The following is a 25,527-nucleotide window of genomic DNA, read 5'->3' as shown; positions in this document are numbered from 1 at the left end:
CCGCGGTATCGCGAGAGGGAGGCGCCGCCGGGAGGGAGGGGAGGAAAGGAGAGGAGAGGAGAGCGGTGAGGGCAGCCCTAGACCCGGGAGCCCGGCACGGCCGTAACGGCCCCTCGGTTCCGCGTCATGGCGGGGACCGGCGCTAGCGGCCGGGATAAGTGGGAGACGGCGACGCGGCTGAAGGCGGCTCTGGGCGGCGAGAACGGCGCGGCGGCGGCCGGCGAGTTGCGGGCGCTGCTGGAGCGGGTGCTGGCCCCGGCGGCGGGCTCGGGCGGCGGCGAGGCGGCGGGCGAAGCGCTGGAGTGGTGCCGCTGCCTGCTGTCCGGCGGGGAGCCCTGGGACGGCTTCGTGCAAGCCGTGCGGGCCTACGACCCGGCCACGCTGTGCGGCCTGGTGTGGACGGCCAACTTCGTGGCCTACCGCTGCCGGACCTGCGGGATCTCGCCCTGCATGAGCCTGTGCGCGGAGTGCTTCCACCAGGGCGAGCACGCCGGGCACGACTACAACATGTTCCGGAGCCAGGCGGGGGGCGCCTGCGACTGCGGCGACAGCAACGTCATGCGGGAGGCCGGGTGAGCTGCGGGCGGGCGGGAGCGGCGGGCGGCCGCCCTCCCGCGGGCCGGGGTGGCGGGCGGGCACCTGCTGCCGCCGGGCTTCCTCACGGTGCGAGCGGCGGCCTTCGCCCGGCCCGGGCCCTCCCGCTGGTCGGGGCGCCGCGCGGCTCGGAATGGGCCTCACTCGGTGGCCTTGCGCTGAGGGCCGGCCCTCGGGGCGCCGCTGGGGCAGGAGCTGCCGCGTCCGGCCTCGGCTTCCTTCGCCGGCCCCGGGGTGGGCCCGGGCAGCGCTGCGCTTCACCTAGGCGCACGGCGAAGACGGGCGGATCGGGGTGCAGGAACCGTATTCGGGTGTTTTCCCAACCCGCGGGTGGCATTGCCACCCTTTGGCTGCTCAGCTTTAAAGCGGGAGCTCGGTACCGCCTGGGAGGGTGCGGTACGGCAGGGTTCAGGGAAGTGCGGTGCCGCTGGTGTCCTGTCAGTGCGCAGACCTGCTGTGGGCAGGACAGTGCCCGGCGTAACGAGAAGACTTTGGTATCTTGTTGTATCTGCCTTTGTTCCCATTGTACTCAGTGGTAAGAGGACAAATCAGCCAAAGGGCTGTTGGGCCGGGTGGTACCTGGTTCGTACATCTTGGATCTCACACCTGACTGTCTTTTTGGAGCTCGCTGTGCTCCTGTTTGTTCACTGGAGGGCCGTGGGTTTGCCAGAAGGCAGCTCAGAATACCTGAGTGGGGCTTCTGACCAGCACAGTGGAGCTGTCTGGGTTGCCTTAGCCCTGCTAGCGTGGTGCGCTTCCAGATGATCCATCTCCTCCCAGTAAATCCTCCCTTGTGGCGGTAGCAGAAGAAGCTAAGGAAGTGTGGAAATACTAAAATGCTTTCCTTAGTTTCCTTGTTTTTAACACCTCTATTTTTTTATGTGTGCGTTTCTGCTTAAATTTTGTATTTTTGGTTCTGTTTTTTGGTGCCTGTGCTGACGGTTCTCCTGCTCAAGGCCTTGAAGTGTTTTCTTTCTTTGTTTCTTGTCATGTTTTTTTTGCCCTCACCTCCCCATTCCTGTTAAGTCTTTACTTTCACCGTTTCTTCATCCTTCCTTTCTGATGGAGCCTCTTCCACTTGAGGACTCCCTCCAATGGAAGAGTTTTTTTTGTTTGTCCTTTTGCTTTTGTAGGTCTTCATTGGCTTTAAAGGGCTGCTCCTGAAGTGATTCTTTCTCTGTCAGTTTTTATTCAGCTTCTGCTTTTTCTCCTTCCTCGGCGTCAGTGAAGTAACAATTCCCCTTGATCTCGAGAAGACAAAAATACATGTCACTTCTTTCAGTGTGGGATACATTGAGGGCTCCTCATAGTGGTGGGATTTTAAAAGAGCATGGATAAATTGAACTACTTCAGACAAACATTAAAATGACTTCCAACATTGCTCTCATCTCAGAGTTTATGGCTTCTGTAACTGTCTTTTCCTATTTTAAACAGTTTTCTTCTTGAAGAATAAAGAAGTTAAATTGATAAATTTGCAGTGTAAACAGATGCAAACCCTCAGGGCATTTCTCTTGTATTTATTCTAGTTATTACTTCTAATAGTAGAATTTAGGAGTAAATTGTCTTTGGCATAAGCTAGATCTCACTGGCGTGTTTAATCTTTCCTGCTACAGGATTTCATGTTGTTGGTCTAGGAACAACACTCTTGGCTGAGCAGTCTTGTCCAGCCTTGGGCATACAGAACCAAACCTGCTGGTGTGTGGGAAAACCTGCATATCATGTGAGACAGTTAAATTTAAACCAATGTAAAAACATGAACAAGTGCAAACATACTTGTGCACATACACACAAACACGCGGCTTTGCCTGTTGACTTGAATTACTTCAATGCAGCGTGTTTAGATAAATTGATTTACCTTTGTGTGTACAAATCAGCCGCACAATGGCGAAGGTAATGCCTTACATGTGACTTGGGAGGCTTTCATTGTTGATTCAGGAAATAGGAGTGTGACTAGCCTAGTGTAACCTTGCCCACCCCAACCAGGGCTTCTATTAATAGCAGAGGAATCAAATGTGGAGCCTGCTTGCGAAGTCAGTAGGCAGATGGTAGATACAATTCTTTGTAGATACTGTAAATGAGCATATAGTGGCAGTAGTTTGTTTCTCATAATTACTGTTACCTGCTCCATGTGTTTAGTGTTTTTGTTTTTTTTTTCTCCCATTTGAAAAATAGTTTTAATGGAGTGTTAGCTAACAGATCTGCTGTAAAGGAGATCTCTCCAGCTCACCATCTGGAGTATCTATTCATTTTCTCTAGAGGTGGCTTTGTCTGCAACATGAGGATAGATATGCTTGTTAATCTTTTGGCAATAATCAAAACTGCAATTTTAGAGAGAAATATTAGTTTTGATTTTTTTGGTATCTGATGTCTTTTTATGGGGAAGCCGGGATATACTGTGATAGCTGCCTGCTAATTTGGTTTAGGTATCTTGTGCATTTCTCAGTTATTTTAGAAAAAAACAGATTGTCATGCTCTCAAACCTTCTGATTCTCATGCAGGGCTCAGTGACTTTGGTGGTTAAGTTAACTTCAGTAGATCTAATCTACTAGAAGGTAATTTAGACTTTAGAAGGTACCTGAGTTTATAAATTTGAAGGATGTAGCTGCTTGCCCGAGTACGAAAAGCACTAGCTGTGACAAAGTTCTCTAGGTTTTGAGCACCAGTGATACATCAGTGTGTGAAAATAATTTGTAGTCCTCTCCCATGTGGTGCTGAGCCATAGACAAATGAAATTTGCAGCTCTGTCAGAGGTACTTAATAATGTTTTGGAGGCGGTTCTTCAGTTCTAAAGCATTGATGGTAAACATACTCATAGTTCAGCAGATGGGCTCATCTGTTTGGAACAAACATGCAGTTCTACAGGAGGAAATTCAGACTGGAATGGTTTTTTGGTTGGTAGATGGTCTTGTGTAAGAATGAAACTTCGTAGTTTATAAAACAAGCTTAAAGGAAGCAATGTGCCATGTGGTTATAATAAGAGTCAAACTAATCAGTGATGTGTTATTGATGAGTACTGTCTTGCTTTTGTGGTTACCTTGTTCCGATTCCCCTTTCTGTCTGTAGGCAATAACCTGATATACCAGAGCCTCTACTCTTTGGCTGTTTCGTTCCCCCGTGTCCTGTTTCTGAGTATGCCTCGCTGTGTGTTGGCTTATTTGTTAAATTAATCATGTGGGAAGCAGATGTTTTAGTGCTGCATTATAGTACAAAGAGAATAATATCTCCATCAAAAGTCGCATATCCTGAAAGGCAAAAAGCCAGGTTAAGAATTTCATTAAACAGGCTTTTGCATTGATGTTTGCTGTGTATTTGATGGTAGTTATGGCAACTGGTGGCTCTATTGACATAGAACATTGCCTTCTCTTATGACTTCTTAAAAAAAAGTCTAAGAAATTATCAATTTCTACATGCAACAGTGGGCCATTTCTCTATTAGTAGGCTTGTGTGAAGTAAAAAAAAAAAAATCTAATTATAAACAAGGTGACTGATACAGGCCAGTGCTGTATGTTGTGTGTCCAACAGCACCTTTACGTAACTAGCTGTAGGTGTTCTGCAGCCTTGTCTCTCATTATCCATGCTTGCTTTTGCTTTTAGCTCTGCTGTCTGAGAGGATACAGCTCTGTAGTCTTTGGAGATCCCATCTGATCTGCACACAAGGTCAGATCCATCTTGATGTCCGTGGTCTTCTATTGGGTCTACTGTGATCCCGTACCAAAGGACTGGAGAATTCCTGTGCTTCTATTGAGTATGAGAAGTATACTCGCAGTTTTCAACCTGCTAATTTTTCCTGGTTTAATTTAGTTGGAATTGGCTCTGTTTATTTTCAGGACATAAAAATGTTTGTGCCCAGGAAACACTCAATAGTTTTAGTTAAATTTAGATTATCGACAGTAGATACCTAGTGTTGATGACCTTTGCTACTTCGTCCCCACTTTTTTCTTTCCCTCTTTAGAATTCCCTATTTTATCTATCTTCAGAGACGCTGCTGTACAGGGTCTCTTCTCAATAGAAATGGCCTTTCCATCCTATGTGGGAGCTATAGCAGAACATTACTTTGTTTTGCCAAGTAAAAGAGTAAGGAATGTTTCTCATACACTTGAAAAAACTTTTAAGAAATAGACGAGCAATTGAAGAAAACGAGCTTGCTGTGGAGAAAGCTGCTGTATCAGTTACCTTGGGATGTGTTCAGAGTGCAAGATATCATCTTCGATTGTAGCAGCTGTGATCCACTTAAGATCAAAAAAGTCAGTTCAAGACTTAGTTGTGAGAAATACAGGCAATGACTGTGCTACTGGTGGTAAGTAAATTATGTGGTTACTTTGTCAACTGTCTTGCAACAGCAAATAGTATTTAGCATGGGCAAGTTGTTGCTGCTTCAAGGCTGTCCCTTCCAGTATAGCTGTGTCAGTTGTGTTCTTGGGGGGACCAGATGGTTCCAGTTCTCCAGGACCTGTGGTTTGGTGATGCAGTTTCCAAGAGGGAGGAGTACTTATTTGGGCCTTTCTCCAGAAGGCTGGATGCTTCAGGAGCAGGCTGAGGCTCTACATGTTGCCAAGGAGTTTGGACTAAGAGCATTTCGAAACTACCTCAGGATTGTTGGGCTGTTATGTATGGCATTCTGCAGGGTTGCTGTCAATGCCATGTAGCTTCTCTGCTTTGAAGCCTTCTGGGCTACTGTGGACTTTTGGCTGAACGGATTTAGGAGCTAAATCTGGGTTGTACTGCCTGTTACCTTGGCATGAGAGTCTCAATGAACCCTGTCCTGTCCTTCTGCTCTGGGTGTGACTCTTCAAAACACAGCTCAGCAGCCAGATCCTCCACTAACAAGCTGCAGGAATGCATGGTGCACTGTACTGATCTCAACATTTTGAAGAAACACAGTTACTGTGCAGCAAATAACTGAATCCCTCTGCCCTCCTCACCTTCCCCCATAGGTAAAGCTCAGCATTTTGCATTGCTGCTTAGGGTTCCACAGTGATATTCAGGAGTTTTTGTAGGGCTTCAAGTTTGGTCTTATCCTTGGAAAGCAAAAGAGATTTTGGATCACTAGTAATTAAGTCCACCGTGACTTACAGCCAACTCACAAACCTGTCTGTCTTGATTTCTCATAAGAATGTATCCAGTGAGAGCTGCATCAGCCTCTAAAGTAGAAGCTGCAGTGTTTTCCAAGTGGTTGGCAGCCAAGTGATAATTTTGGATTATTGCTTTCAGAGCCGTGGCCTGACTAGACGCCATGTGCTTTATACAAGCCTCAGGAAAACTCAGTTGTTTCACAGGCGTCAGTAAGAGCATGAGGTGTCTGTCCCTAGCTTGGATTCAAATGCGCCAACATATACAGTTTTGTACACTTAGAAGCCTCAATTCTTGCTGTGTTACCCCCTCGGAAAAAGATAAGTGATAGTCCTACCCTTGTGGTTCTTGTTAGTAGGGTCAGCCTGGCTTGAAGAACAGGCCAGTACCATTGTATACCACGCCTTGTCTGAAATTTGATTTACTTATTTTTGACTTAGCTAGCACTTTGTAATATACCTTGACAGGTATTCAATTTAAGAAGAGCTGGTGTTTTAGAAGTCTGTGTAGACTTGTTTGGATTTGGGCTAATAAGTGATGACTTTCAGTTCCTTCACTTTGATCTTCTCAAGTTCCCTTTATTGCTTTTGTGAAACTATCAGCTCTCCAGGATTGTAAGGTTGCCATGTCAGGGTGGAGCATCACGTGTCTGGTCATATCTGATCTATGTAGAACTGTAATGGATCTGTTGGCAGCAGGGTAGCCAGGATTTGGGGTGTGTGTTTGGTGAACGCATTCTTAAGGCACTTCTGTCTTACATTTTCTTAATGGTAATCAATGTAAGTTCTTTCAGGTGTCGGCATGTTCTTCCTTGGGACTTGTAGAATGTCAGGAATTCTGTATTTAAAAGAAGTCTGTAGTGGTATCAGACAACTGCAAGTGATCTAAATAACAGTCTTATAGGTGCCCTCCTCTGTGGGGGTTTCTGGTAGCAAGCTTTGAAAATAATGTTCTTTATGTTTGAGTAGCAGAGCAACCATTTGAATCCTACAATAACAAGGACTGTGTAATTAACTGTTGCCTTTGTCAGGACCCATCTCTCTGCTTTTTGCACACTGCCTGCAGCAATAATAGCTTTGGCGTAGAACTCACAGGCACTTACCTTTCCAAGAAAACTGTAAACTACATATATTGCCCTTCTTTGGGGGTTAAAACAGTATCTTCAACTTAAGTAGACAACTTTTAATAAAAATCCATGCATCTGACTCCAATCCAGAAGAAATGAAAGTTGCTTCATTGCATGGTACGGTGCAGTCACTTAGAACTTTGTCAGACTAAATCTTGGAAACAAAGTGCTTCTGGATGGATGTTTGACTTGCTTACATTTTCTTGGGAAAAATTTAGTTGTTTCCTTAGTAGGAGAAGTATTTTGTTAACTCTGATTTGAAACTTTTGCTTCTTGTTCTTTAAATAGAAGGTGTACTGTCCCTGTGCTTTAAGGTAGGGAGCTGATGGGACTCTGAAAGCAACTGGGTGGGGAAGCTGTGTGTGAACTAATGGCTTGGGATGATGCATTTGGACCATATTCTGTACTTGCTGATGCGCTTGTCTTTCAGATGTCAGCTGGGAATTCTGTTTTGTGAATGCTCTGCAAGGCTGAGAACTCTGACAGAGTTTTTTTGTGTCCTGAATTAGTATGTGCATTATCTTAATTTCTCTATTTTTACCTCTATATATGGAAAAAAAAATATAATACCTTTAGCCTTCATGTTGTGAAATACTTTTGGACACAAATTATTCCCTCATGGGCTTTCTTTAATGTTAATTTTCAAGAAATCGGCGTTTTAGAGTTGTTTGAAGTGTGTTCTCTTCACTGCCTTCAGTCCAATGAAGTACTAAATGGACTACTTGTTCAGGTATTGCCATACCTTTCCTCAACTGTAAGAGCTGTTTTTCCTGTTGGAAAATGTGATTAGGGACTATATGCATGCATGCAAATGGCTGAATTAAGGTGATGCTAATGATCTTGGTGCTGCCATAAACAGAGTAACTGATGCTCTTTTAACATGCAAGAGCTACGCTTTGCAGTCACTGCGTTCTTCTCTTTGCTGTAGCGTTCTCAAAGGGGTGTCACGCTTGTAAGTCATCTAGCGGTGCGTCTGTTATTGTATAATTGTATTGAAAATAGTGTGAGTTGAGGCTTTTCAGTCAAATGAAGTAAACGTAACCTGTACTTATGTGTAATTACAGTGATGTAATCATATCCCAAAGCATTCACCCTTTTCAGACAGACAATGTTTGTTGTCAGAAGATTGGTTGCTCTCTTGAATTACTCGTTTTTTTCTCAAAATGCTCCGATTAAACAACTTCGTGCGTCTGTTCGAACATAAGCTCAGTTCCAGCTCTCTTCAGAAATCCATTCCTCCTCATTTTCTCTGTAATCCTAAGGTCCTGCAATAAAAACTGCCATACGTACTGTCTAGTTGATAGTGGGTACTTGTGCATTAATGAAACTCACTGTAGTTTTATCTACTGTATGGGATGCTCGTGTCAGAGAACTAAGTGGGAATAATAGAAGTGTTCTTCTGCAGAGCCTCTTTGTCTGCTTTGTGTCCTCGCTGGGGAGCTGCAGCACTCAGCACTGCGGATCTGCTGGGGGCTCCTGCCTGTCGTGCAGGGATCAGGATATCTCCCATATACCTAATCCAGGATTTCTAGCCTCCTAGAATGGCTAAACAGCTTTGTTGCAAGTGCTTACATCCTGGAAGGATGTTCGTCTGTTTGTGGGCCTCCTTGCACATTTCACAGATCCTTTCTTGATTCCAGGGTCTCTGCTTTGGAGCCTTCCTGGTTAGGAGGGTTACACGGCATCCTTCTGGTTGTATTTGCTCCTTGCCAGCACATCCCTAGTGGTAGAAATGCAAACGCTCAGTTCTGTCACAGCTCTTCTGTTGGTTGTAGGTAGCTTCCTTACAGAGCAGAAGCTGTCACCGCTCAGGCCACAAAGTCAGCATCATGCTGATTCACTTTTGGAAGCCTGTTTTGCAGGTGAAAGGAGTGAATTTAGCTATTGAAATATTGAATTAATCTACTGAATTAATGTGGGGAGCAAAGAAGCCCGAACCTAAATTAACAAGTGGGATAGTTGGCTTATTTTTCAATTAATGTCGTGTTTGATGTTGGCTAGGGAAAGTGGATTTCCATAACGCAAGGCTGCAATATATCAAAGGCCTTTTTCATTAAGATAAGTCTCTAATTCTGTTTACAGAACTTATATTTTGTTCTGAATTAACATTTGCTTTCGTATGTGAATAGCAAAGGAAGGGAAAACTTGTCATTCTTCACATACTGGTAAAGAGTATTTACAAATCAGTTTGTAAGATCTCTAGGAGACAACTGTAGCCCTCAAAATATTTTGCATCTTGCATCTATTCTGTAGAAACAACACAGCGTTTGCCTGTTGGTTTTAGTTGGGACAAAATGCATATTCTTTTTGAAGTGTTTGTTGGGTTCTTATGTGCAAAATCTATACATTTTGTTTGAATACTTTATGAAACATTATATGACATTCTGTTATGCAATACATGATATTAAATTTGTGCCTGTTGTCCTAAATAAAACCTCCGTTTAAATGTGATTTATTGCTACTGAATAGATGGATTGGGTACAGATATATTTTTGTTGCTTTGGAATTGAGTTGTTTAGGAGTTGAGATCCACGGTTTTCCTGGAGCCCTTTTGTTGAGTAATTGCTGTCCAGACAGGAATTCCTAAAAGCTTCTATGGGAGTTAGGTGCTCATTTTGAGAATGGGATGCCTTCTTTGGGCAGCTTTATCATTCAGCTTAAAACAAATGACTTCTAAACATGGGGAGACAGGGAACAAAACAGTGAGAAAAAGGTGAGGGTAAAAATAGTCCCCGTGTATCTCTGGTCTTATGTCAAGTTTCTGGAATGCGACTGAAACTGGAGATGCAGGGGGATGCAGCGTTAGGCTCTGCAAATGTTCAAAAGCTGTAAAGGTGTGGTCTGGCTGGTGCTAAAGGTGCTCATCAGTTGCTGTAATAACTGGGGAAGCTTAAAAATCTTCCTTTGAAGTGGAGGAGTTGGCCTCATAGTGAGCCTTGTATTTGCCTGATCTACCAGTTACGAGACAGTATGCACATTCAAATTTCAGCTGGCCCTCCTGCATTCTTGGTTTTATTTCTTTGTTCTGTGTGTTTATACATTTTATATATCTGTGTGTGTATCTGTTTTTGAGGAGTGAGTAATTTTCTGCTCGCTTGGTTCCCTGAGCTTGCTCCAGCACAGGATTGATCGAGTGGCAGTGCTGGAAGTAGAGGCAGAAGACAACTGAGGGGGCTGACCTAGTTCAACTGAAGCCTTTGTGAAACTGTAGCCTAGAGGAGAGCAGTTATTTTACCTTTAATATACATTTTAGAAATTCCAGGGGTAACCACTAAAGGCTTAAACAGGAGAGTAAAGTGAATCTGTGAAGTCTAAAGTGAAGGTTGCTCAGAGGATGTTAATGCTGCTTGTATCAACAATACTCAGTAGTCCTTACTCTTACATAAATGATAACAGTGCTCTGCTACACCTTGCAAATAAGATTTCAGTGCAGCATAATAAAATTCAATAATTGTATTTGAAGTCATGTGGACAAGATCGTTAAGCCTCTATTTCTATTTAATTGCCACTTACTCTGCAATTCCCTCCTTTGACTGAAATTAGCCATGGCTTTTTGTGAAAAAAGCAATTTCAAAGGTAGGAAACTGTAGAAGAAGAAAAACCACCACCAAAACGTCAAAACTCCAGGTGTATTTTTGAATTAGAGAAAAGAATAAGGGAAGAATACGATCTTGTCTGCTTGCATACTTGTATTCTGTGGTTTTCTTCTTTTTGACAGTTTCTGGAGCTTTTCGAAACAAAGATGAACAATTGTTTAACTGATGCTATAATTAAGAAGCTCTTTCAGAAGTAGAGGAGACTGATTAAGGAATAGGTGTGTTTGCTGTCTGCTGAAGGTTATCACAAGTGTCCCTTCCTGTCTATATGCAAAACTTCAGTTTGTTTCTTCCTTGTCACAGCTTGAGAGTCTGGCTTTTCTTTAGCTAAAACAGCTGTTGTTTTTAAACTCTGGGGATTTTGGAAGCCTTTGTCTGGTATTTTGATCAATATTTGTAGAAGAACTGTGTAGGCAATAGGCTTTTGAGAAGAAGAGAGGATGAGCATTTCTGTTGTGTGCTTTTTAAAGCTTAGGATAAAGCAGAGTCTCATAAGCAATTATTACAAACCTGGGCTCAGTGAGATTTCTTCACTCTTGTTTTTAAATTGTACAACCTGAGCATTGCCTTTCTGGGTCATTGTGGCCTAAGGTTAATTCTTGCTCTTGACATTCAGTATGGCCAACAGGTTCTCCAGCAACAGGTTGTCTCAGTAAGGATGTGTAAGGATCCTGGAACTATGTATACTTCTCTAGCTGCTAGTTCTAAATCTTGTATTGATTTCTGACAGCATGCAGACTTTGAACCATAGATAAAGAGAATGGCTTGTCTTACAACATGACTTCAGTGTTCCTACTTCAGGGTTTAGGATCCGGTATCTAGGAATTGTTCCCTATTTGCAACTGGTGTAACTTGTGTGTATGGCAGTGACAGGACAGCATATTTCCTTACAGTGACTTATAACTTGGTTTCCTCCTTGATTTTTCCAGAATCTGTATAAAAATATTTATCTCACACTTTAATGCCTTCTTGGGAATCTGAAGAGAAGACGTGATTCACGTCATTCAGCTACAGGATGTAATAGATTTGGGATAATGAATCCATAGGCCGATTCACAAGCACTCTGCTGGCATAGGCTTCCTGGGGAGAAGAGCTTTTTATGTTCTCTGGAAGGGAGCCCTGTATGTAGCAGAAGCTGGGATTCAAAACTACTTTGCATGTGAGTTAATAGTCTTGGTTTTGTTACCATGACTGCCTTAGCTTGTGATGAGAACCCACAAAAACATATCTTTTGGCTGAATGCAACACATATGGAGGAGACCAGTAGAAGACTTAAGCACACTGTGTAGTATTTTTTGTCCTTGCGTGTCTTTAAGTCTTTTTATTGCTTTTACTTTGAATCCCTTCTTATAAGGGGAGTGATGAAAGTGAAACCAAATAGCTTTAAGACCGTCCTGTACTGCAGCACCAAGGTGCCAGACTTGCGATTTAGGACTGTTCAGATTTCTGTGTGCGGTGAGTCAAATGTGGATCGCAGAAGTGAAAGTAAATGGCTTTTCATGGCTTTTTGAGTGTTCACTTTTGTGAATGACCAAAATGAAGATCTTCCTTTTGTGCAAACTGACTACAGAAGTTGTCAGTTATCACTGAGTTCTTTCTCTTGGCACTTTTTTTCCAGGTATGGATAGGCTGTATTTACAAACTGCACACTGTCTGACTAATGCTGTCTTTGCTTTCCTTTTCTTAATAAAAAAAGTGTAATCTGGAGTGTGTAACAGCAAAGGAGAAGCTCTTAGTTTTTGGTGTTGTGAACATGGTAGCTGCACTTCAGTAAAAATGGGCTGGAGAAGATACTGTCATAATCACAAGGCTTGTATCTGCTTTGGAGTTTTTTGGTGCTAAATTCTTTTATTGCCTTTGCCTATTGAAGGTGGTACTGGAATAGTCAGAGTACCAGGCTTCTTCTGGAAGGTACGGTGTAGCCAATGTAGTGAAGATGTGGATAAATTTAGAAAGTAATTTTCGTATTCAGACAGAACTCTGTATGTCATTGATACTGAATTGTTTTCTGAATCTTCATGTTGAAAAATTACCTGTAAGCTGTAGCAAATCTTTCTAGTCAAATGTACTCTTTCCTGCTGTGTTTTTAGACTTCCTTACTCTTTCTTGGCTACTTCTTTGGCATGGGTAAATAACTCTGATGTTGGTAAATGCCCTTTCTAAAAATAGATCGGGAGCAGGAAAGCGGCTCTTCAGTCAGATGTACGTTAAGTCAGTGGGAAATCATTCTGTCTGCTTTAATGGGGCTTGGCTCAACCTCATGTCTTTGTGTATTAGTTAAGCCTCAGTTACCACCATACAGGAATTCTTTGGTGAAGAAGTGCTTTCTCATTTTTTAAGTGAAGCAATTAGCATAGTTTTCATAGGGTTTTCTATCATCCCTTGGTAAGTAAATGTTAGTTGCTGTATTGAAATAATAATCCTGCAAACTCATTTACTTTTGGAAGTTTTAAATGTCTTTTAATTTGAATAATATCATCCTCTGAATGAGAGCTGAAACATCAGGCCAGTCTCGTACAGTTTCAGAAAAGGAGGGAAACAGTTGGATGTTTTCAGTTAGATTGCTTAGAAACTAGCAGGTATGTCTAGGTGGAGAAAAATGCTTTATTTTAACTGTTAGATGCAAGATGTCTGTAACATGTAAGGGATGAAACCAGGTTGTCAGATAGATGGACTTTGGAGGGGAAATAAAATGGACAACTTTATAATTCCTTGGATTCAGAAACAAGATGGACTTAAACTTGGAATTTCAGAATACTATTTCTGTGCTATCTGCAAGTAGATGCTGTCTTGACAAGTGGAAAAAAGCAGTGTTTTCTTAGTGTATGCTAAATCTGCTCAACTATGCTTAGCTAATGTCTTTCTTGTCTGTTGTAGGTTTTGTAAAAGACACCGGATTAAGTCAAATTCAAATGTTCCATGTGTTCCAAAAGACTTGTTGATGATGTCAGAATTGGTTCTTCCACAATTTATCTTTAGTCTTATTCAGCACTTACGAGAAGGATATAATGAGCCAGGTATGTTTTAAATTTACACATGTCTAGCGTATCATACTATACTGCTGTCTCCTGCTTTGCAGCCTGTGAAGACACAATACATGACTATGTGCATGCTATCTGTAATTGACATCACTGAATTTCATGCATCTTTTCCTAACGAAATTGCTACGTGGCAAGACTATTTGATCCTCTTCTCTGTTGTAGAGCTTCTTAAATATATTTTAAGAGTTATTTAGTGTTGTGTGGAGCTCTTCCAGAAAATGAAGTCAGGATCAAATTAAAACACGTGCATGAGAATTTTTGAGCATTGTACGTTAGTTCATTCTATAGTAGTCAAAACTGTTCTACACTGTGTAGGTATTGGCTAGTTTACATTATAATTATACCAAAAGTTCTTGTTATGTGGCTTTCAGCTCTTGATCTGCCATCAGAGAAAGACCTTCATAAAATCCTCCAGGTTTTGGAGCCTCACGTTTCCTTTCTAGAAGACTTGACCAAAATGGGAGGAGCAATGCGATCAGTTCTTACCCAGGTTTTGACTAGCCAACAGTTCTACAAAGATCTCAGCTCTGGTACGTTTATGTTATTTTCAGTATTCGTATGTCCAAGTTTTGAAGACCTTAAGTGTCTTCTTAAGTTTTATCGCTTCATTTTCTGCAAGTTTTTATCTAACTTCTCAAAACCCAAAGAAATGTATGTTCTTAAGAATACTGTTGTTAGATGGGGGGTTGGCAGAAGACCTATACAGCACACATCTTTTAGCTTCCATGTCCCAGATAACTGAAGATGCATAATTTGAAGAGTTTTGTAATAAATCCGTTCTCTTGAAAGAGAAGTGAATGTGGCAGATTACAACTGTCAAATAAGATGCATCACACTTATTGGAAGTGGAACATGTTCAGTGCGCTTCAGAAGAAAGTCTGCTCTTGTAGATGCTACTGGAGGAGACCTTTGAAAAGCAAAAGGCCATTATATGTACTGCAGTTCTGAGGAAAGCTTTTTCTTTTTCTTAAAAACAAATAATCCTGCCCACACAATTATTTGTTCTATCCTGTTTTAAGTTGCAATGAATCTGAGCATGTTGTTTAATCACTCTTGGCACTCTCCTCATTCCCCAGTCCCAAGCTCCATCTTGTCTTCTTGTGATGAGAAGGTACCATTTTTGAGTCCTTTCCATACTTCCTTTGCATAGGTAGGGAGCAAATAGTTATTATTGTAGCTATAAGTTCCCCTAATTGGCTTGGGCAGCAGCTAGCTGAGGAACAGGCAATCCTCAAATCTTTGAAAGGACTTGTGAAATGGCGAATACATGTCTGAAGTCGATTCAGTTTCTTTCTGGGTAGGGAAAGCAAAGAAGAGGATAGAAGAGCAAAACCTGCACTTTTTTGACTTTTAATGTGAAAGTTGCATAGCTAGAAGGTTGCTGTCATCTCCTTCAGGTTTTCTTTTCCTTAAACATCTAATACAGTTTGCTGCTCTAATGTTTCTTTTCCTTATAGGACAAATGTGTTTTAAAATTCATTTCACAGAATCATAGAATTGTTTGAATTGGAATGGACTATTAAAGGTCATCTAGTCCAACTCTCCTGCAACTAACAGGGACACCTGTAGCTAGATCAGGTTGCTGAGAGCCCCATCCAGCCTGACCTTGAATTCCTCCAAGGATGGGGCTTCCACCACCTCCCTGGGTAACCTATTTCAGTATCTCACTACACCTATTGCAAAAAACTTATTTATATCCAGTCTAAATCTCCCCTCTTTTAGTTTGAAACCATTACCGTTTGTCTTACCACACAGACCCTGCTGAAGAGTCAGTTCTCTTCTTTCTTATAGCCCCCTTTGGTGTGAATTTTAATGTCCAAAGCACGCACTGTTACTTGTCTTCATTAGACTGAAGTGATAATATCTTTTGGAGCATTTTTTGTTAATTGCAGCTGCAGTCCTTGAACTTTGGAAGAGAAACTCCAAATATTAGAATTTGTATATGGAGTATTACCATCTGTCACTGTCTTCCCTTCTCTGGAAACTGTAGGTCTATTTAACACCAGGTTAAAGAATGAAAAACCTGAGAAGGTCTCTCAGATTTCAGTTCATTATATGAAAAACTTCTTAGCTTCTATTTCTTAAAATTGTGCAGCTTTTTAAAATGTGGACCATTTTTAGATGCTTGTACAGAATATTACAGCAACAGCTACCTGGTTACTATATGTTCTGTAATGCTGTTTTTAATGCTTATTCAAGGTGTTGGAGAGAATGCATGTGCGAAGAAAAGTCATGAGAAGTACCTCATTGCTTTGAAAGGCTCAGGACTGGCATTTCCTGAGGATAAACTTGCATGTGGTATGGAGGAGCAAGGAGCTGGTACTAGCACACTAGCCGTTCAAGGTTTGTGCAGAAAAATATTTTTGAGAGGTGTTGTTTATTGCTGTTTATTTAAAAAGTTATATTTTTAACAGGCAAGCTTCAGTAAATCTTAATGAAAATTATTTAGTGCAGCACCAAAGTGCAGGACTCGATTCTATCAACAACACTGAGCTTGTTCTCTTTTTGCTGCTAAAATACTAAGCGTCATTTTCCTGTCATAGAATTAGTGGAATTTGTGTAGGCAAGGTGAAGTTGATTATGGTGGAATTTTATCATTGCAGCTAAGTTAATTCACCTTCTCACAGCTCTTAAGAAAGAACGTTGTTGATCAGTAAGGACTGTTGTAGATTTTTCCAATTTCTGAAAGAGCTTGTTTCTGTTTAGTACGGTACATTGAACTTGTGCAATGTATTTGGAAATCCAAAATTTTGTATTCTTAGTATTGCTTGGAAATCTTTCTCCATCTTCTCAGTGGAGCGCTTTGCATTCTTCTTAGAAATTTAATGTAGTTTATTCGTTTCATACTGGTTCATTAAATATCGTAAAATATTCTTCCAGTATAAGACTTATGAAAGGAATCTCTGAATTTTCTTATTTCAAAAGGTTTAGCAGGTGCTACAGCAACATCAGGACAAGGAGATTCTTCAGATGAGGTAAGACTGATTTTTAAAGACTATAATGAACTGCAACAGTATTAAATGGAGAGGTTGCTTGCATCCAAATCCTGCAAACATTTACTCATCTACCGTATATTCTTCTCACATCTTACACCCTTGATTTACTAAGAACCTCTTGGAAAAGTTCTTATTTCTTCTTACATCATTTCAGTTCAATTTATGTAAGTAATGTAGAAGAAACTGTGTGGGTAGTTCAAAAGTTCAAGTGATTTGGACTTGATTAAAACAAACTTCAATCACACAACGTTCAGAATGGTGCTAGCAGCTTTGGGCACCTGAGAATCCAGCTGGACTGGTAATAGTGGCAGTGAGAATTTCTCTGAATATAAATTCCCATGTGTAGTCTCGACCTTATTTACCAAACATTTTGAGGAGGAGTAAAAAGAAGGGGAATCTCTTCTGTACTGAGCTCTAATAAACAAGCAGAACTTAATGAGGGAAGTTGAGTTACTTTTTCAATTTATTCTTTTTATTTTTTTCCGTATTATTTAAAACCTATTATCAACTGGTGAGACTTACTAGCAATTCAAATTGATTCTTAAACATATGGTAGGGCTAGCATAACTAACTTTTAAATCATGTGAAACAGAATTTAAAACTCCTATGAGGAATTATATGTGAACAAGTATTGAAGTAAAAACGTTTGTGTATGTCTAAAGCAGTTATGTGATATGTTTACCTCTGTCACAAGCACAACAGCATCTCTTATGCTTTCAGTAGTGCTGTTTATAATGTCATTTTCAGAATATTACATGTAGTTTTTTCACCATCACTTGACAAAAAAAAAAATCACAAACAAATAAACAAAAACCTGCAAATGACTGCTAACAGTATTGCTTTTAAAGCCCGGCGATGGGCAAGGCAGTGCAAGTTAATGGTAATAAGCTCCGGCAGTACTTTCGGTTAAAATGGCTCAGTATGCTTTGTGGTGTTTTACCTCTGGAAAACAGAACAGGGGATTAAACTAAACTTGTACAAGTGTGAAGAGAGATCACATGTCTGTGGCACTTCTGTTGGGAAAGATGTCCAAGATGGAGGTAGAGACAGGTGTTTATTACAGGGAAAAATTTTCTTATTGGGGTAAATTTCAAGGTGGAAGTATTTTTATAAGTAAGAAAGGAGGGAGATACAGTAATTGTACTGTAGCTTGTGAATTAGAGATGTCTCTTATCTGGAAAGGTTTTCCTTTCTTATCTCCAGGATATAGGTATAAATATAAATAGCCATTTACTGTATGTAGGTATTTTATTACATTACTGTGGATGTATCTTGAATTGTAAATTACATAACATTTATTATTTGAATTTAGGACAGAAGTGAGGCACCTTAGGTGTATTATTAAATATTCTGTTATGTAAAGCAAATCTGCGTATCTCTCTGCTGTTACTTAGGTGTATTTACAGAGTATTATCAAGCGGGTAAAACCAAGATGTTTTACATTTGTTTTCACATGTGCTTATTCTTTATCCCTTGGCCTGGGAGATGTGGTGTGACCTAGCACTCACTGTCTCAAGGCTGTTAAAATTCCTGTAATTGACATTAAGATTTAATACTTCTTTACTGTAGCAATGGAAGCCAACCATATGATTTTATTAAAGGGGGAAAAAAAAAAAAAAGTAAAAAAATCCCACATTTCTCAGGAAAGTATTTCTCACTGAGTTGCTCATAATTTCATTTTCTTGACAGTAAAGTTGCAGTGAAGACTGTTTAACTTTTTCTCATATTTCAGAATGGGAAATGCCAGAGCAGTAGTGTTGGAGGTCAAAATCCAACACATTAATTAAAATGTGCATGCCCAAATACATTATTTTCTGACAACTCTAACAGCTGTCTGACTTCACTGAGGCTGCTGATGAGGTTGTTAGACTCAAATCTATCAACTTTCTAGCAATAGGAGCTCAGAATCCTTGTCTTTAAGACAGGAGACTTAAATTGCAGACTCTTCCAGTTCAAAGTAATGTCTTACCAAGTCAGATTTTTTGATTTGGAGACTTTAGCCTATGTGGGGCAAGGGGTGTGATGAGAGACAGCTTGCTGAGAGCTGACTGACTGGCTCCTAAGTACAGAAGTGATGTGTTTGTGAACTCATGGTTCTCTTGTCTGTAATTGCATGTCCATCCTTGAAAGTTGGCTACAGGATTTTCAAATGAAGGTACTGAAAGGAGGAGAAAAAAAAATCAGATTTTTCCTTAACGTGATACTTTTGGTCAGTACTTATATCTAAAATATGAATGATCTTTCTCCCCACGGAAGAACAGTTATTATTTCAGTTCCATGTTCTCTGTCATTTCTCTTGAAGTTTGGAACTGAAGCGTTTGTTTAATGAAGAATAATATTGTTCACATATTTGCAGTATACATATTAATTATACATCATGCAGTAGATATTTACATTAGATATCTCTCATTTTATTAGCACCTGCAGGAATTATTGTTCGTTTCAGTGTTTCATTAGGTCTACCATTGTTAGAAAAGATATACTTAGCGTTTAGTATCATCCTCTAATGTCACATTATTTTCTAATACCCAGAGTTAGATTTTGTGAAGTGGTGGTGATGTTTTTAACTTGCATTGCATTTTGGAACCTTTGCTGTTTTGTTTGCAGAGTACATTGAGAGCTTCAGATGGCAAGTGCCTGCTTGAAGGGTTTCTTTGGTTCTGTAGGGAACAAGCAATTCAAATTTGCCTCTTGGAGGTGCCAGAACTTTATTCTTTAATCAAAACCTTCTGTTGATTAGAAAATGTCCAGCCGATTGTGTCACCAACTTTATTAGTCAATGTGTTAAATAGTGCTTCTTCAGGAATCAACCAAACAAATCCTTACAGATGAGTATAGTGAAACACTGGATATGCAACATTCAGAAAATTTATAGTGCTAAACATTTTTGTAGCGATCATTTTCAGAAATGAAAGCAGCATACTGACAAAATTAATCAAATAGATGTTGTTGTTTGAACTTGCAGATGATAAGATCCCCTGGAGGGGGGTATAAGTGATTTAAAAAATTGTTATTCCTAAAGCAGTATTGCACTGAGTCTTTGTTTCCTGTAAGCAGCAAAAGTATTTTGTGACAAGAGTGTGTTTGGGACACTTCTGATTTAACTCGATAGTTAAACCAGAATTTTGAGTGCATGCAGTCTCTTGGCAATAACATTCCAAATATGCAATTGTAACTTTTTAAACTCTTTCCCTATCCCAGGAGGACCAGGATGGTAGCCAAGGTGTAGGCAAGCGCAAGAGGGTGAAACTAAGCAGCACCACCAAAGGTATTTATGTAAAAAGTTCCGATCTCAGTGTGTCATATCTGCTTTCTGTCTATCTTAAAAAAAATATCTAGGAATACTGTCATTCATTTCCCTTCCCAAGCACTGTGGTATTGCATGTGGCAGGTATTAAATGTGACAAAGTCTGAAAAGAATAATAAGCGCAATAGTACTAATTGGCAGCTTTGATTTCTCTTAGTGAATACAACTTTCTGGAACTTTGATCAATCATTTTGTCACCTTCATGTCATAAGATGTCCTCTTAACAGTTAATTTCATTTTCACTCTGTGGCTGACATGGCTGCAACACATCTCGGTGAACAGGTTTTTGATGTGTGTATTCTTGGCAACTTTTTCTTTGTGCCACTACACAACGTGATTGAAGGCAAGAATGGTTCTCTGGTTCTGTTTAGTCTTTCTGTAATATTCTTCTAGTAATACTGAGGAAAGATATGTGGGTGAAGTCTCCTTTGTTACCACTCTGTTATTTCCCTAAAGTGAAATTAATCCTCTGTGCAATTTCTAGCCTGAGATGAGTATCGCTCATTAGTGCGAGTTTTAATTCAAGAATGAGCATAAGCTAAAGATAAGATAGCCCTATCCTGTGCTTTTCATGAGGTTTTTGTGTTTAAAATATATTTTAAAACTTTTTTCATGGGAGTGTGAGGAGTCTGGCATGGGAAGCAGAAAGAAATCGCAGGGTTTAAGAAAAGAACATTTGGATGAAAAGCAGTGGTGAAAGTTGAAATAAAATGCTTGTGAAGGCTTTGAAGTGGAGATTTGGAGTTTGAATTTGAAATGTGCAAGTTCATGAAGTCAGTAAAAAGGCATGAAAGTATTGTGAGGGTTAAGGAAAAGGCAAATCGCTTATTTCTGGTGTTTTCAGATGTAATGAAAAAAGATCACAAAGCCGGAAGGGCAGAGAACTGAGTGTTTTGGTATTTGCGTTATTAAGAGGTGATCTTAGCAATGATATGTGGAAGATCATGAATTATCTGAAGATGGGTGCCTTGATTTCTGTATACTACAGCAGTAGATGTTTGTATAAGCAGTGATAAGAGAAGCTGAGTGGAAGCTGGAACAAATCAGAATTAACAGAACATTATGTTCTGGAAACGACGATATTTCTGGAGAAATGCAAGAGATGTACTGTCACCCAAGGAAGACTCTCTTGCTTGAAGACTGTTTACTTGCCTAAGATGTAAGTTAGTCAGCTAATGCAAGAAAAGATTGGTCTTTCTGATGTGTAATAACTGATTTTTGGAAATAGTCAGGGCAGAAGCTCAGAGATCTAGAACCTCTGAGATCTGAAAACCAGTATCAGCAATGGCATTTCAGGAAAAGTGGTTCTTTAATTCAACATTTGGTTTCCCCCCAGGATTGTAGTCTTCCCCCCCCACTGAGGTATCCCAACATGGACTGTGCTCATGATGTTGGTAGCTCCTAATATCAGCCCCACAGGATGGGAATCTGCCAGTGGGGGAAAGGGTAAGTATCTGTTTTTATTAAATATTGAATAGTTTTCTGAAGTTTTCAGTATTCATATTTTATGTCCAATTTGGTATAAAATAAGAGTATGAAAAGAAAATTTTAGAAAACTGAGTATTGAATAAAAACAGATTTACCTTTTCCATACAAGCAGACTCCCTCTCCTGTCCCAGGTCTGTAGTGGTACTGGCTTCATATTGGAGTTGTTTATAGGCTGGGGATATCATAGAACACTAAGCCTCATATTCCAGGAAGGTGTTTTGAAACAGGCTGTGGTTCTTTGGTTTCTTTAAAAATGCTAGTGTTTTTATACTGAGACGTTGCTGGTACAGGCGTGCAACTGAGTATTGAGAGATGTTTTTATTGTTACTCTGTTTTAAAACTTGCACCCATTTGAAATACATAATACTTTGGACAATTTTGAACCCACAGGCATTTTTTTTTCTTTTAGTTTGTTGGGAGAAATTTAATCATGTGGTGCTTTTCTCAAGCATGGAAACGTTACTTCAAGTGTTATTAACAAATTTTCCAAGTTGGGTAAGAGCATACTGCCTACTTAAATTCTGTAGCAGGTATAAGTGGAAACTGACTGAAACCACTGTATAAAATAGTTAATACGTGCTGTCAGGGGAACTGCACATCTGTAACAGATAAGGTGTTGTGTTACTTGTGTTCATGCCTGGTGTTTTCACTAGGGCACTTGCAGTGTGCCTAAACACGTGATGTCTGGATGGAGGACTTCAGTCTGTGTGGCTTCCAAGCTTTCATGGGCAGTAAATTCACATACATAATTTCTTAACAAGACACGGGGAGGAAAATGTAAATGATCCATCATGTATTTGCTGCAGTAGGTGATGTGTGACACTCTACAAAATATTTTGTGAAAATTAAAACGTCTTTCATGAACTTATGAAGGTAATTTTTTACTTCAGCACTTGCAAAATATACTGAGTGAAATATTCTCTTCTTTGTGTGACTTGCTAGAGTCCCTAAAACTTAAAACATTCATTATTTCTTACGATCTTTCACAATTCCTGAGATATTTTTTGGACTGATTAATCACTTGACAGTGGAACTTTGACCTTTGGTAACGGTAAAGGAGGATCCCTGCTTCTCTAGTAGGCACAAAGCCATTCAGTGCAGTTCCTGAAGCTGTCATACATACCTTACTGAAGTGGTGAGTCTCCAAGGCTACAATATGTCCTGATTCAGCGCTTCTGGATCTGTGCTGATGGAAGCACTTCATACAGTCCCATCTGTAGTATGGCATTCTACGTGCAACGGGTTTGTCCCCAAGTTGGTTTCTAATTATAAAGAAGCAATATTACCATTTTCTGTAGTCTGTGTATGTTACGGGAGTGAACGATACCTGTTGTACTTCTGGAAAAATGATGGTAAAGAGACTTTGCATTTTAGCATTCCTTTTAAATAAAATTAGTTAATGCTGTTATCAAGCCATAACTTTATGAACAGTTCTAGCAGAGGTCAGTGTTTGTGCAGTGTTGCAGTGAACTGTTTCATAAAGCTAATCTCCTTGAAAACTTGACTGACAAACTGGAAAGGTTATTTGATTTCTTTATAGGTACTCCCCAGGGATGTACAAGTGAGTGTCAGCATGAATGAGATGACAGAGTGAGCAGCCAGGGGTTCACTGGGGATGTATGAGACTTGTCTATTACACTCTCTCATTACCTGATCAGGACATTATGGTGGCTTTATGAAAACAAACAAAATAATAGCTTTGGGGAAGGAGATCCATCACTGACTTGAAATATGTGTAACTCTTGAAAACTAAGTACGTATGTTGCTTTAAAAATAGGAATAGCTAATACACTGTTGTTTCTGTTAAGTTTTAGTGCTTTGCAAATGGAACAAAAGTGTTCTTATGGGGTAAAACAGTTAAACATAAGTGGTGCTTTGCTGTTTTCAATTCAGCAAAGCACTGCTATACGTTAACCTTCAATTAAGAGGCTGTGTAAATTGCTAAGATTCACTAGAATGTGTGGAGCTATTGCAGTAAGGTGATACAATTCAGTGCAATCAATGAAGACTGGACTCTGGCAGAATTGTACTGAAAACTTCGCTGACTTCTCTGGGAGGATCTTTTTATTCTTGTGTAGTCTGTGCTGTGTTGTATTGGCCATTTTTGTTTTTCCTCAGTGTTTTTGAAAACATGTAGAGTACACTAAGATTTTCTTAAATTTTGTTAGCTCTATGTCATTGCAGCTGCATTATAGTTGTTATTGATTAAAAATTGTAATGTAATTGTTACACATCCCCTCCTCCAACCTTTTATGCAGATCAGTCTATCATGGATGTTTTGAAGCATAAATGTTTTCTAGAAGAATTATTGTTTTGGACAATAAAATATGAATTTCCACAGAAGATGGTGACTTTCTTACTCAACATGCTGCCAGATCAGGATTATAAGGTACTTGTCTTGTGTCATTCACACTGAAGCATCTTTTTCTAATTCTCATATTTAGTATGTATTATGCCTTACAAAAGACCGTATACCTTTATATCTGAATAATAAGCAGTCAAACAGTGCAGGTCATTTACTTGGTTATGGTTATTTTCTTAGTCTGGAGCACGTAGTATTTGAAGAGAGAAGTGGACAAAATGAGGTTGATAACTTCTGGAACAGCAGTATTAATTTTGTTCTCACGTTTTGTATGTTTTGCTCTTTGTTGTTTTTCTCCTCTCATCTGGCTGTTAGTTCATGTTTGCACATGTTGGATTTTTAATTTTATTTTACTCTGTAAAGTGGATTTGCATTGGTCAGAAATGTGGATCAAAGCTAAACAATCCTGCAATGTAGCATGTCTGTTAAATTATTGTTCCTGTTGAAACTGATGTAGTAGACAGTAATTTCTCCATCTAGGCCTTCATGGTGTGAGTGTTCTTGCTGCAGCTATGCCCTGTGCAGCTTTGGCAGCCTTCCAGCTGTTTCCTTACAGAGCTTTGCAGTTGTCCATACCAAGTACCTCCTGGCTTGGAGTCATGGAGACTGGATGTCATCTTCCTGTTTTAAATCTTGGTGTGCAGCCAGGTTTGGTTGTTTGCTCTACATGTTCCAAGACCTAATATACATAGCAGTCAGGCTTAACATTTTGCTCTGATCGTGTCATATCTTTGAGCCATGCTAAAGTTTTGGATCTTTTCAATTCCTGACGGGAGGCAAGGATCAAGAAATCCTTAATTCTGAGTGTGCAGATTTCTTCAGATATGCCCCTTTATAATGGGGCTGTCCTTCATTCATGCTCCTTAAAACCTTGCCGCATTGGAGCAAAGGATATGAAGATAACTTGCAAAAAAAGGAAAGGATAATACATGAATCTTCATCTATACTTCGTCCATGTCAAGACAGTATTTTGATTTGGGATACCAGCTTAGATTCATCTTGGTCTTGGATTCAGCTAACACAAAAGAAGACATGAGGACTTCTCAACTGATCATCTCTTACCATAAAGCTTGTTCTTCTTCATATTTGGAGACTCGTGGACATTCAGTTCTCCTGACCATTTGCCAGCTTAACACTTGCCTGTGAGAACACCCGAGCACTAGCAGCAAACACGGGAATCTGGTAAGTGTTGCTATGTTTACCTTCATACTGCACCATGTAGTAACCACAGTTTTTAATGAGCTTAGGATCATTTTTCATTGGCAAGAAGCCTTAGTCTTCAGTGAATGTCTTCATTGTCGTCATAATGTTCTTTCACTGTGTGCTGAGAATGTAGATTTTGGTATATTTGCTTCCTCTGCTGACTGCCACCATTTATCTGTAAGCAGTCTGTCTTTCAGCCACTGTATTGTATGTTCAAACTAAAGAATTACTTAAGCATTGCTTTTGTTCTTTTTAGCAAGTTAATTGTTTGATTAAACAGCGCTTAACTCAGCTCCTATGTACAGGCTTAGTATTAGCACAGCTCCTAGGTATTTGAAATCTTTTAGAATCTTTTTTTTTTAATTGTTGTGATTGTCTGAATGGGATTTTTCAACAGTAAGCAAACTCAGAGCAGGAAGTACCTGTAGGGACATAAACGTTCTAGAATGATCTCTCAGCTTTCTGTGACTTTCTCCTATTTCATCTATACCAGTGTACTGTCATCTTAATTTTTTTTGCTGTTGCTCTTGTGATTCTTCCTGAGCTCGTTAAACCACCAGAATTCTTCTGCGAAGTTGGTTTTCTGATAAATTGAGCTCACTAGCCAGACAGGTGGGCACAGAGCTGGCAGTGTCTGTGCATGTGTGGAATTTGCTGAAGTCTCTCATCTCCAGCATAAACGTAGTACAGCTGACTAACTCCACCATAGCCTACACAGGAGTCAGTGAACCTCCAGAAATCTGT

The 25,527-nt window shown here is 40.1% G+C and overlaps 1 protein-coding gene across 8 annotated transcripts in view; it reads left to right on the top strand.

Moving 5' to 3' along the window:
* Positions 1-7: 7 nt before the first annotated feature.
* Positions 8-25,527, top strand: part of UBR3 (ubiquitin protein ligase E3 component n-recognin 3 (putative)) — a 96,047-nt gene continuing 70,527 nt past the window's right edge. For 6 of the 8 annotated variants that reach the window (XM_015289672.4, XM_015289671.4, XM_015289668.4 and 3 more), the window contains exons 1-7: positions 8-572; positions 13,264-13,403; positions 13,799-13,957; positions 15,627-15,770; positions 16,353-16,402; positions 19,625-19,691; positions 23,477-23,607. In XM_015289672.4, coding sequence (XP_015145158.2) covers positions 127-572; positions 13,264-13,403; positions 13,799-13,957; positions 15,627-15,770; positions 16,353-16,402; positions 19,625-19,691; positions 23,477-23,607 — 1,137 coding nt within the window. In that variant the 5' untranslated portion in view covers positions 8-126. Of the gene's footprint in view, positions 573-13,263; positions 13,404-13,798; positions 13,958-15,626; positions 15,771-16,352; positions 16,403-19,624; positions 19,692-21,066; positions 21,177-23,476; positions 23,608-24,245; positions 24,763-25,527 lie in introns of those variants that run through there. The other 2 variants (XM_040704162.2, XM_040704163.2) reach the window with 2 other exon arrangements.

The sequence above is a fragment of the Gallus gallus genome, chromosome 7 (genome assembly GCF_016699485.2).
Source record: "Gallus gallus isolate bGalGal1 chromosome 7, bGalGal1.mat.broiler.GRCg7b, whole genome shotgun sequence".
Lineage (NCBI taxonomy): Eukaryota > Metazoa > Chordata > Aves > Galliformes > Phasianidae > Gallus > Gallus gallus.
The sequence above is the reverse complement of the archived record's forward strand: the minus strand, read 5'-3'. Positions and strand labels throughout refer to the sequence as shown.